The following is a 12,189-nucleotide window of genomic DNA, read 5'->3' as shown; positions in this document are numbered from 1 at the left end:
AGAACTGTTCCTTGCTCTTGAGGAGAGCATGGACAAATAGTTCCCGAAAACCATAATCCCAGGCCACATGAGATCTTATAGGAGAAATAACTACAGATAACCATAATTCTGGGCTATATGAGAAGAGCTATGTGAATGATGCAAAAAGTTGTTCCCTTCTATGCATCTTTGTTCATAAGACTGACTTCATTTTCTTGGGGACTCAGTGCATCCCTATTACTGTATTGCAGCCAATGGTGATAATGTAAATCCTTGACTTTAACTGGGTGTTTATTTGCTCAAATCCTCCTCTTCCTCTTCCGGATCCCCCAACCCCTACTCTTCCCCATCTTTTCCCATTGGGTGGATGACACAGCTCTTTGCCTACAGCCATCACTAGGAGGACCCCTCTCTCTTCAAAGGTCCTGAAATATAAGACTTCGGGGTCTGGGAATCCTGCAGGCAGGACCTGAGAGCTGCTATCGTCCATCCATCCATTTCTTCCATTTTTCCTTCTGCGTTGTAACCTTGCTGTGTGCTAGGTTCCAGGCTCTGAGGACATGGAACTTGTCAGCCAGGAGACCCAGGTCTGTGGAGAGATAGGCATGCAAGCTGTTATAGTATAGAAAACAATTGCTTCCATAGGGCCATGTAATGCAGATCTGGCCACGTGTTTTATGGTTCCTTTTGAATCCTGTCATGTGTATACTTTCATTGCTGCCGGTGCCAGACTGCTACCTCCCCTCTCTCTCTCAAACTCGTAACTGGTTTCAGTGCCTCCCTTTCCCCTGCTCTTCAGATCTAATCCACGCCAGGTTCTGTTAACCACGTCTCCGCTAGCTTTACCATATTCTCCTCCAGTACTGATGGCCCCTGTCCGTGTCTTAGGTGCAGCCTATAGATCTGGGCGGAAGCCTCCTGGCTCCTCCCTTCCCTCTCACAGGGCCTGAAGGCCGCGCACTGCACGTCAGGGTCGTGTCCTGCAGGGCCACGCAGCACCGTGATCCTGCTCACCTACCCTCCATTCTGCTGCTGGCGTCATCCTCCTCAAACAAACTCTCTAGACATCTTCAAATGTTCTGTTTTGCTCAGAGTAAAGAAAAATCCAACCTGGTTTGGCCTTCAAGGCCCTAGTACCAGCTAGCCCCCATCTTCCTTCCCAACCTTATTTTCCATTCTTCACCTTCCCTTCCCCTGCTCCAAGCTTTAGCCAAACTAGGTAAACACTTCCTGCAGTTTCTGCAGCCCAGAAGGTTCTGCTGCCTTCCTGTTCCCATAAATCTAATTCTTCCCTATTCCTGCAGGACCAGCTCATTTATCTCCACTTTCAGGAAGCCCTTCTTGATGCTCCACTTGGACATGATCTTTCTCCTTCCGTGATTCATCTCTTATGACCCCAGGCCTGCCCCCAGTGGCATAATTGCCACTTACGTGCACACCTTTTCTCCTACAAGGTTGTCAGGTCCCTGCTTAGTCTTTTTGGTCTTCTGTTTGGCACATGGTAGCAGGCCAGATCCACAAGTGCTTAATAAATATTTACTGGGCGAATGAATGAATAGTAAGTATTGGTAACACACTGGTTGCTATCTATGTATCTCTTTCTCTAGATTCGTTTTTCTCTCCCCTGTGTCCCAACGGGGGCCCCTCTCAGCTTTCAGTCTGATCACCCTTCTGGACCCATTCCCTGCTCCTGCCTCTCTGTAGTTCCCTCCCAGCCATACTCTCTTGCCGGTGGAACAAGCAGAAGACTGGCCTGACCCTCAGTGACCTCTTTCCTCCTCTCTCTCTAAATGCAGGCTCAGAAGAGGAGCTCGAGGAGCTGTGTGAACAGGCCGTGTGAGGTGTTCAGGCCGAGCTCCAACCAAGAGTGCTCGCCAGACGACTCAGGGCCCTACCTGGCACAGAGTCCTGCTCCGGAGAAAAGAAAGGACCTCAGAAAACACCCCTCTTCTTTGCCCTACTTCCTGGAGCCACTGGCAGAGGGGTGGTGATGGTGGGCGGCAGGAGGTGCTGTCTCCTGCTCCCAGCTCCAGACCTTGTCTGCAGAACCATCTGCAGTGCAGCAAGCCTGTGTCCAGCCAGGCAACCAGCTACCACTTGTGCGGGTTGGCTCCCCTGCAGGCTGGGACTTTTTGAGAGCAGGAAGCTAGGTACGGGTAGATAGGTGTTATAAAGGTGGTGCTCCTTCCCCAGCCCCAGCAGGTCTCCTCTCCCTCATTCCAAGCCTCATGTTCATACCAGCAAACGGGTCCAGCTGAATGCATGACCCTTCTCACCTCCTTCCTTGGGAGAGTCCTGCACACCGGCTTTGGCTCCTCCTTGGTAAGGCTGCTGCATCAGCGGCAACCCTGGTTTTTATCATTTTCCTTCTTTGCGAAAAGATCAGGAGCATAGGTGAGCCCTGAGCCCTAAAAAGGGGGGCTTTGCAGCTTCACCAGGCAGGGCCTCCCCTGGTGCATAAGGGAGGATGTTTTTCCCTCCTTGTCCGTACTTGTCAGATCCACTATATTAAGTCAGAGGGGAAGCCAGGGTGTGCAGTTCTGTCCCTGAGGTGGTACAGCACCTTGAAGAAACTGGGTCGAAGCCTCTGATCGTCAAACTCCCTTGTCACTCCAGCAGCCTCAGTTCCTCTGGGGGTCGGGGTGAGGGTAGTGGGAAGGGAATAACTCTTCCTTGGGGACCGCCTATCTCAAAGTCCCAAAGTAGGCGGAAAGAAGAGGATTTCTGTTGGACTTTATTTAGGAAGAGGAAGGAAGGAATGAAGGTAGAAAAGGCAAAATTACAGCTGAACAAGGAAGTTTTCTCTGGGCGTTTTCTCTCAGACCAGGGATAGGGAACGGGAGAACAAAGGAGAGGTAATATGGGGCCCTTGGGATTAGATGGCCCAGAGGCCCGGCTTCCCAGTATAAGCCATGCAGGCCAGAGACACACAGGAAGGAGTGGAGTTGGAGCAGGAAGCCTGGCCTGGGCAGCTGGTATCTAGTGGGCAAGGGCTGAGGGGCCTCCTCAGGGTGACATGCACCCCAGGGCAGTTGGACCATTGCTGGCCCCTCAGGCATTATCCCATTTGGAATGTGAATGTGGGAGCAAAGTGGGCACAGGACCCCACCTGGGAATCTTCTTCCCTCAAAGTCAGTGGGGAACTAGCACCTAGGCACCCACGTGGGTATTTATATCTAAACAGACAGAAAGACGCTTGAATCAGGCACTATGTTGAGAAATGTATTTATTTGCTAATATATTTATCCATAAATTCGATCTGGTCTCGTCGTTTTCTTCTGTCATGACTGTCACTCAGGTAACAACTTTGTGTTCTACGTGGGCAAAGATAAATTATTCCTGCTATCAGAGGCTAGGCTCTGATTTATGAAAGGACAGAGTACAGTGGTGGGCTTGGCTTGTAAGCCCCTAAAAGCGTGGTTTAGTGAGATCAGGGAAAGAGAAAGCATGACTGGATTCTCATTGTGGTTCAGTGCGTTATCTGTACTATTATTGTACTGTTTACTTCACACTCTATAATGCTTCAGTGACTTTCTTTGTGACCCTGGGCAAATACTCAGATATATTTGAGTATACTCAAATACCCTGGTGCCTTTTTCCACCCATGAAATGGGCCCACTTCACGGAGTTGTTAGAGAGCTCCCGTGAGACAACAGAGTGAACTGTGTTCCAAGGTAGAAAGTATGCAGTGATAGAGAACATGCTAACCCCAGTCACAGAGCCCATCTGAGCACGACATGGCACGGGCACCAGCAGCAGACCGGTCTTGAAAAAGCTCAGTTTCAATTTAGGAGGCCTGCTTGGGAAGATAGAGCAGCAGGGCCTGGAACTATTTATATCCCAAAGCTCCAATTCAGATAAACACAAATGACTGTCCTCTGCCTACACACGGGGCTATTGTCAGGATCAACAGACCTGGTGCTACTGTAGGTATGAAGAATTCCACAGGGCCTGGAGAGGCCTCTTTGCTCTCCTCCTCACAAAGCACATTTTCCCTTTCTGCTTCTCCAGGAAAGGTATGTTAGAGGTGGTCGTTGTCTGGTGCCCAGTTCTGAACCAGAGAGAAAGGCATTTAGCATCCCATAGGGTGAAATTAAAAAAAAAAAAAAAAAGACATAATCTCCTACAGATGATCTTAAGTAAAGGAACTGTATCTAAATGATAAAAGCTGCACAAAGCATAAATTATCAGCTGGAACGTGGAAACATACATAAAGAGCTTTTAGAAATAATTAAATATGCATTTTTCTGGCCTTCCGCTCACCGGCCAGCGTTCCTGTGGACGCAAATGGAAACCCAATCACGCTCCCTCCCTGTTAAGGAGGGGGGCGGCCCCTGGATTTCTTTTCGTCTCTGCAGAGATAATCCACAGGGAGACAATGGACTCGCTGGCCCTGCGCTTTTAAGACGGGAAGACAAAAAAGAATCTCCGCTGTCATCCAGGATCCTCCAGGGGACCGGCGGCCCGGTGCCAGCGGCCTAGATCAAATGGTCCGCGCGCCGCGATTCCACCCGGGTCGCGGCGCGCTCCCGCGCAGGCGCCAACCGCGCCGCACCTCCCCCACGGGCCCCGCCCACAGGCCCAACGGCCGCCCGGCCTCGCCCTCGCGCCGGCCCAGGTGGCGGGGGCGCGCGCCGGCCCAGGTGACTCCCGGCCGGCCCCGCCTCCTGGCGGGAGAAACCATCTCCTAAGGCGGGGGGAGAGGCGGGGCCGGCGGCCTCCCGCGCCGGAAGAGGAAGTCTGGGACACCGGAAGTGCGGGTATTCTGGGTAATTTGCTATTTACTTCCTGCGAGAGAAGGTTGTGGCTCCTTCATTCGCTGTTCTTCCGTGGGAGAAGATGGCCCTGGAGACGGTGCCGAAAGACCTGCGGCATCTGCGGGCTTGTTTGCTGTGTTCGCTGGTCAAGGTGTCTGTGGGGGACCTGGTTGTACGGGCGATGGGGGACCAAGCTGGGGGAAAGTTGGGTGGAACAGGGCTACGGGAACAGTGAAGAGAGAAGTCAGGTCCAGGACACAGGGGGTGGCAGGGGAACGTGGGAAGCAGCAGGAGGCCATCGTTTAAGTCGGTAGGAACGCAGGCAAGTCTTGCAGCCGTGGGCATGGGCGTTCTCACATGCCTTTGCAACTTCAGCTCTCAGCACAGGCCTGACCCTTTACAGACGTTCAGTGAACTTCTGTTGGAGCCGAAGGACATTAGGAATTGGAGGAGGGTGGGGATCTGCAGCTGAGGGAGTAGTCGGAGAAGGTACCTGACCCCAAGGAGATTTAGGGAAAGGAATAGGTAAAACGCAATTGGGAACAAGAGAAGAAGGATTGTGAGAGTGGAACTTAGGAAAGGGGCTGTAGGAATGGTGGGTGGGGGACCTGATGAGACAGAACCAACATAGGGAGTCTTGTACTTGACCAGGTAAAAGTATGGAGAAAGCTGTTTTTTCTTTTCGCCTTGTTCATGCTCACCTCTCTCCTTTTTTCCCCCTCCCAGACTATAGACCAGTTTGAATATGATGGCTGTGACAATTGTGATGCATACCTTCAGATGAAGGGTAACCGAGAGATGGTATATGACTGCACCAGCTCTTCCTTTGATGGGTAAGCCCTTTAGATTGCTGCATTCATTCTTTTACATTACCCGCATCCCACCAAGTAAATGTGGACAGACTCTTGAGACCCTAATCCTAGTTGGTCTCAAAGTTATTTTGAGACACACTAGTCCTGTGCTGTCCAGTACAGTAGCCACTAGCCATGTGTGGCATTGAGTACCTGAAATGTGGCTAGTCCAAATTGAGATATGCTTACCTGTAATATGTACACTGGATTTCAAAGACTCAGCACAAGGAAAAAGAATGTAAAATGTCTTGACTTTTTTTGTTTTAATCACATGCCAGAATAATAATACTATGAATATGTTGGGTTAAATGAAATATATTATTGAAGTTAATTTCACCTTTTGTCTTTACTCCTTTAACATGGCTACAGAAAATTTTAAAAATGACTTGCATGGCTTTCATTATATTTCCGGACAGGTCTTCACTAGACTATTAGCTCATTGCTGATAGGAACTGTTTATGTCATGCACCATGACCTGGCATAGGGCCTGGAAGGTGGTGGATACTTAATACACATTTGTTGAATGTATGAAGATCCTTTTTGAAAATGAAGGGTAAATTTTGGCCCCAAAGCTGATGCTTTTAGATATCTCTAAGAGGCCCTAAGAGAAAAGTTTTCCCTTGGTGAGATTGCCCAGTGGGGGGAAGGGGAATGAGAGAAGTGTAAGTGGCTAGGTCTCAATTTTCCTTCCCCAAGGGAGGAGCTAGAGGGCAGTATTCTTTGGGGGTTAAGTTTCTTTTGGTTTCTAGGCCAATTAAGGGTCTACATGCAAACTGGGCCCAAACCAGTGCTTGCTAAAGTTCCTTCAAGGTGGACCAACTTCATTCCTCCTTTGTTTGCCTTTAAGGAAGAGTAAAGGATTGAGCAAAACAGATGTTGTCATGGAACCTTTACTTCGTACATATGTACACATGCGTGTGCACACTCAGATACTCCAGTTCTTTCATTCGTTAGCACTGTTACCATCCAGTGCTAACAAATGAATGGACTCCCATCTGTGGCTGCTGTGAGAGACGGCAAGAGTTACACAATGAGATACTTACAAGTAAGAGAGACACTGTGTAAAGTTTCATATGTTAGGGTTTTGGTTTTTTTTTGTTTAAAATCTGGTAAAATATACATAAAATTTTTTTGCCATTTTTAAGTGTAGAATTCATTCAACGGCATTAAATATATTCATATTTTTGTGCAACTATTACCACCATCTATCTCCAGAACTTTTTTTTTTTTTTTGCCACACTAGGGATCAAACTTGCTCCCCCTGCATTGGAAGGGTGGAATGTTAACCACTGGACCGCCAGGGAAGTCCCTCTGGAACTTTTTTCATCTTCTCATTTCCTCCTCCCCGCAGCCCCTGGCAACCACCATTTTACTTTCCCTGTGAATTTGATTAGTCTAGGTACTTCCTGTAAGTGGAATCGTACAATATTTGTCCTTTTGTGATTGGCTCATTTCACGTAGCATAATGTCTTAAAGGTTTATCCATATTGTAGCATGTGTTAGAATTTCCTTTTTAAGCTTAATAATATCCCATTTTATGTATATACCAAATTTTATTTGTGCGTCTATTGATGGACACGTGGATTGCTTCTACCTTTTGGCTGTTAGGAATAATGCTACCATGAACATGGCTTTACAAATACCTGTTCGGGTCCCTGCTTTCACGCCTTTGGGGTATATATCCAGAAGTGGAATTGCTGGATTATTCTATGTTTAACATTTTGAGGAACTGCGATACTGTTTTCTATAGCAGCAGCATTTTGCATTCCCACCAGCAGAGTACAAGGGTTCCAGTTTCGCCACATCCTTGTCAGCACTTGTTACTTTCTTTTTTGTTTTGTTTTTGATAATAGCTGCCCTGTTGGGTGTGAAGTGGTATCTTATTATGGTTTTGATTTGCATTTCCTTAATGATTAATGATGTTGAGCATTTTTTCATGTGCTTATTGGCCATTTATATATCTTCTTTGGAAAAAAGTCTCTTCAAATATAATTCAGTTATAAAAACTTGGAAATAACTACAGCTTCTAAGCAAGAAGTGTCTGAGGACTCCATCTTTGGGCCACGGTTCTGGGTTTTACATTAAGTGACAACTCTGATATTGTTAGTGTCTTACTAAAGGATTGTCAGAGAGTTCTGAAGCATGCTATGTTCAATTAAAAAACAAAAGGTTATGACCATTTATCAGAGTCTGGGCATAATAGCTGCACGTGTCCAGGTTAAGCTGTCATTATCTTTGAGTTCCTTAAGAGCTGAGTTGATGATGAGAACTGAGCAAGTAGAGTTTTTTGCCCATTTTTGAATGAGGTTTTTGGTTTTTTGTTGTTGAGCTGTAGGAGTTATTTATGTATTCTGGTGCATACTAGGATTTGAAGAGTGAGTATATCAAAGGCTAAAGGAGATCAGAGGAGGGCTTGATGAACTCAGCCAGAAGTGGAGGAGATAGCATATGAGTCAGGCTCTTAATTAAGGAAAGAAGTACAGGATTTTTGAGGAGGTTGAGATGAGAGAAAGGTAGAAAAAGCATTCTTTTTTTTTTTTTAAATATTTCATTTATTTATTTATTTATTTTGGGGGGCATTGGGTCTTCGTTGCTGCGCACAGGCTTTTCTCTCTAGTTGCGGTGAACGGTGGCTACTCTTCATTGCAGTGTGTGGGCTTCTCATTGCAGTGGCTTCTCTTGTTGCAGAGCACAGGCCCTAGGTGCACGGGCTTCAGTAGTTGTGGCGTGCAGGCTCAGTAGTTGTGGCGCACGGGCTTAGTTGCTCCGCGGCATGTGGGATCTTCCCGGACCAGGGATCGAACCCGTGTCCCCTGCACTGGCAAGCGGATTCTTAACCACTGGACCACCACGGAAGTCCCAGAAAAAGCATTCTAAACAAAGGGACTGACCTGAGCAAAGGCATGGGGTGGGAAAACCAGGGTATGTTTGGAGAATGGTGGGAATTCTGTTTAGGTTAAATCATAAGGTTGGATAACAGACACTGTAAGGCTGGAAGGATAGATTGTGAAGGACAGAGGAGAATATACTTTTGGTGAGGAGAACAGCCTGCATATGTGCCTACCCCAGGTTGGTCTGTGGGGCCAGGGCCAGTATTACCCTACCTGCCACCCCTGGAGGTGGGGTCAGTTCCACTCAAAGCATATGGCTGAGAATGTGGGATTTGGATGGGGAGGGAGGCTTCCCAAATAAGAATCCAGGATTGCTACCAAGAGAAGGGGGAATGGATACTGAGGAGGCAGTCAACAAACACCAGTGCCTAGTACAGATCTGTCACAGGAGGCAATCAGTAAGTATTTGATCGAATGGGGGAATGACAAAAGTGACCTCTGTAGCTTCTTTTTTTTTTTTTTTTTAAATTGGGGTATAGTGACCTCTGTAGCTTCTGAAAGCACCTGAAGCTTACCTGTCATGCTCAGTAGCAGGCTCTGGCCCTTGCGTAGCCTCTGTTGCCTGTGCTCTGGGATTAGAGCTACCCTGAGAAGAATGATTAGGATAATAAAGGAGAGCTAATGTTTACTTAGCACCTACTCTGTGCTAGGGTTTTTCATGTATTAGCTCAACCTTCTAGTTTCACCTTATTGATGAAATTCTGAGGGAGGTCTCCATACGTGTGTCAGGCTGTACAGCTCATTAAAGGCAGAGCTTGCTTAAGTCTAACTTGTTTCTAGTAAGAGGACCCATTGTTTTGACTCACCCTCCCCTTTGCACTAGGCTCCAGCGCTCAGTGGTTGTGTTGGTTGTAATCAGTAATGCTATCTACCTCAAAAGCTGTCCCATTTCCCAGGGAATCGGTAGGCGAAGGATGCTTTTGAGCATGGCGAGATAGTCTTTGGGGGATGATGACTGACCTGTGAGTGGTGGGCCAGGGACATAAGTGCAAAGGACCTTTGTCAGTACTAGCTCTGAGTCAGTCCCTTCCCAGCACTAGAAGTTAGTTTCCCCAGCTTTCTGGTAGAAACTCAATACTTGGCTTTTTCCTAGGTTTCCTCTCCCAGAACTGTTGTGCTGGCTGGGAACAGAGTAAAGCAGGGGAGGGGGCAGTTCCCTTGGTCTCTCTGTTCTCTAGTAGAGGCAACTCAGGCTGACTCTCTGTTTCTTTCCCCTTTCTAGAATCATTGCGATGATGAGTCCAGAGGACAGCTGGGTCTCCAAGTGGCAGCGAGTCAGTAAGTGTCTCCCTTTCTCTTTATCTTGGCCTGGTTGTGTTGTCAGGGCCAGGGTGCGGGTGGGGGAGTCTTCAATCAGTGGGTAGGTGGCCCCAGAGTGAGAACGATGGGGTTGGAGGAAAGCCAAGGAAAGTGTCCTGTGTCCTGTCATTTAACACTTAGAGCCAAAAGAAGTGATTGCTCTTCTCTGGGAGTTGGCGGCATTTCTTTCATTTTTAGCTTAAGCTTCCATTTGGTCTTTAGTTGTAACTCACTCTTAAACTGCAGTCTCTTTTCTTCTCTTTCAGGTAACTTTAAGCCAGGTGTGTATGCGGTGTCAGTCACTGGTCGCCTGCCCCAAGGTAATAATAATCATAGTAATGGCCAGTGTTCATTTACTGCGCCAAGCTCTATGGAAGTTTCTTATGTGAATTAATGCCAGTCCTCACAACTCTATGAGGGAAAGCAAATCTCAGAGAGGCTAAATAACTTGTCCAAGGTCACCCAGCTAGTAAGTAACGAGCCAGAATTTGGGGACCCAGGCATCCTGGCTCTAGAACCCTTGCTTTTGACGACTACAATGTGTCTCTCTTTTTCTTCTCATTCTTAACCAAGTCATTGCCAAGCACTTGCCTGGATCTTCAAGGGTGACAAGTCAACCACGCAGTTCGGTTGATGAGCAGTCCAGGAACTCCAGTTTGCTTAGAGCACGCCACCCCTTCCCCTCACCAAGTGGTACCCGAGGGACCTTTCTTATCTTCTGGAGTCTTCTTCCCTCACAGAGCTGTTTCTTTTCATGCTGCAGGAATTGTGCGGGAGCTGAAGAGTCGAGGAGTGGCCTACAAATCCAGAGACACAGCCATAAAGACCTAGCAAGATGCACGGCCGCCAGCGTCTTTGCTCCTCGTCTCTGCCTCTGCTTATTTTTTGTTGTGAAACTAAATGGGCAGAACTTCAAATATGTGCCGCCCTCCGATCCTGAGATTCAGCAGACTGTTGAGAGAGCAGCACAGTGTGTCCCTGGGCCATTTTACCTTCTCTGGACTGCTGTGGGGTGGGAGTGGTTTGGGTTGGTGGATTAGCGGAGACTGAATTCATGGGGAGTAGGATGCTGGCCTTGCTACCCACAGCCTGGGGCTGCGCCCTTGCGCATGGGCAGGACTCTTGGTCAGATGCCAGCAAACATGAACCCCTAGGAATGCTCTGAAGCCCGTAACAGATGCCTTGCCTCCCTCTTCCTTTGTCTTAACTGGGCACAGTAAGAACTTGTTGCCCAGTAAGCATCTTCCCAGAGCAGCAGAGGCCCTTCTGCTCCTCTTTATCTGTCTCTGAGCCTCCAGGATTGTAGCCTTTCTAGTGAGCTTCCCTGGGTCTCAGCGGTCTGCTGTCCTGAGTCTAGGCAACCCCGTCAGCCTGGTAGTCCTGGTGTCTGGTGGTTGCAGCCTGCTGCCCTCTAGACCTGGCGCAGCAGGTGTCCCTTGAAGAAATCCTGAGGCTTCTTTGTATTACTTGCCCTTGACCATGTTTAAAACCTTTTTTTTCCTTCTTTGTTTTCTTCTTTTTTCTATTCTTCCTATACCTTAGGCCCACCAGTGACGCCCATGAGCCGCCCCTCCCCTACTTTCCTGCGTTTCCCTAACTGGAGACCCTCAGGTTGCTGCTGGGTCTTGGTCTGGCTAGTTCGTGCCTCTCCTTTTCTCTCTGGCCTAGTAAGAGGGCCTTGAGTGATGTCACGGTATTGGCCAAGGTGAGTTATTTGTTTTGGAATTAAATATTTACCATAAATTCTCATTTACTTAAATTTCCACAGAAATTCCTGTTAAGTGTCCCCATTTTTATTTCCCTAAGTTTCTTGTTCCCCATCTGCAAAACGAAAGTGATTACATCCTGTTTACCTCAGGATTTTTGTGATTATAAAAATAAAGCAATGTGAAAATTCTGTAACTTAAGTTTTATAAAAGGTAAAACTCATTTGCTCTCCTTTATCAGTCATTCTTCAGTATATGCAGCAGGTATACATACAATCCGCCAAAACAGTGGGGGAAGTGCCTGGAGCGGCGCGCAGGCGGAGCTCTGACTCGGGCACGGGCGCCTGCGCTGGGGCTTTTGGAGTCTTAGCCGCCTGGTGTTGCTAGCGAGTCAGTGTCTCCTGTTACCTGTGACCTGGACGGTGTGGGAAGGAGGCAGAGACGCTGCCCCTCCGGTGACCCTCCCAGGCCCAGGGGAGGAAGCTGGGACTGGCGCAGGCGCTCGTGTCACCACTCACGGGTCCTGTCAAACCAGAACCGTTGTCTCTGACGCCTTCAAGCCCAGGGAGGGTCTGTTAACCCCAGTCCCAACTGAGCTTTTCCAGGACTTTCCCAGCCCGGCACGCTGAGCTCCACGGGTGGCGGTTTGTGTCGTTCAGTTTCAATCCGAAAGAAGCCTTGGGAAACAACCCCACCGGGCCAGAGT

General features: G+C 48.2%; 2 protein-coding genes and 1 long non-coding RNA gene across 8 annotated transcripts in view; 2 read left to right on the top strand and 1 right to left on the bottom strand.

Annotated features, from left to right (window-relative positions):
• The window catches only part of RNF43 (ring finger protein 43), a 60,064-nt gene extending 58,117 nt beyond the window's left edge, over window positions 1-1,947 (top strand). For all 3 annotated transcript variants that reach the window (XM_082439996.1, XM_082439998.1, XM_082439997.1), the window contains one exon: window positions 1,776-1,947. In XM_082439996.1, the coding sequence (XP_082296122.1) occupies window positions 1,776-1,819 (44 nt within the window). In that variant the 3' untranslated portion in view covers window positions 1,820-1,947. The remainder of the gene's footprint in view (window positions 1-1,775) is intronic.
• A 1,241-nt stretch (window positions 1,948-3,188) lies between these two features.
• On the bottom strand, window positions 3,189-4,637 carry LOC309649790. The gene is made up of 2 exons (XR_014257297.1): window positions 4,243-4,637; window positions 3,189-4,030 (listed from the first exon to the last, which is right to left on the bottom strand). It is a non-coding gene; the product is annotated as an uncharacterized lncRNA (long non-coding RNA).
• Window positions 4,638-4,732: 95 nt separating this feature from the next.
• SUPT4H1 (SPT4 homolog, DSIF elongation factor subunit) lies at window positions 4,733-11,706 on the top strand. Of its 4 annotated transcripts, none has more exons than XM_082440199.1 (5): window positions 4,733-4,887; window positions 5,463-5,569; window positions 9,701-9,756; window positions 10,044-10,058; window positions 10,541-11,706. In XM_082440199.1, the coding sequence occupies exons 1-5, from the start codon at window positions 4,819-4,821 to the stop codon at window positions 10,606-10,608; spliced, it is 315 nt and encodes a 104-aa protein (XP_082296325.1). In that variant the 5' UTR covers window positions 4,733-4,818; the 3' UTR covers window positions 10,609-11,706. The 4 variants fall into 4 exon arrangements, with proteins under 4 accessions (XP_082296325.1, XP_082296324.1, XP_082296326.1 ...); XM_082440198.1 differs by having other exon boundaries at window positions 10,044-10,097; XM_082440200.1 differs by lacking the exon at window positions 10,044-10,058.
• The last annotated feature ends 483 nt before the right edge of the window (window positions 11,707-12,189 follow it).

Source organism: Balaenoptera physalus (assembly GCF_965194825.1).
Source record: "Balaenoptera physalus genome assembly, chromosome: 20".
NCBI classification, from domain to species: domain Eukaryota; kingdom Metazoa; phylum Chordata; class Mammalia; order Artiodactyla; family Balaenopteridae; genus Balaenoptera; species Balaenoptera physalus.
The sequence above is the reverse complement of the archived record's forward strand: the minus strand, read 5'-3'. Positions and strand labels throughout refer to the sequence as shown.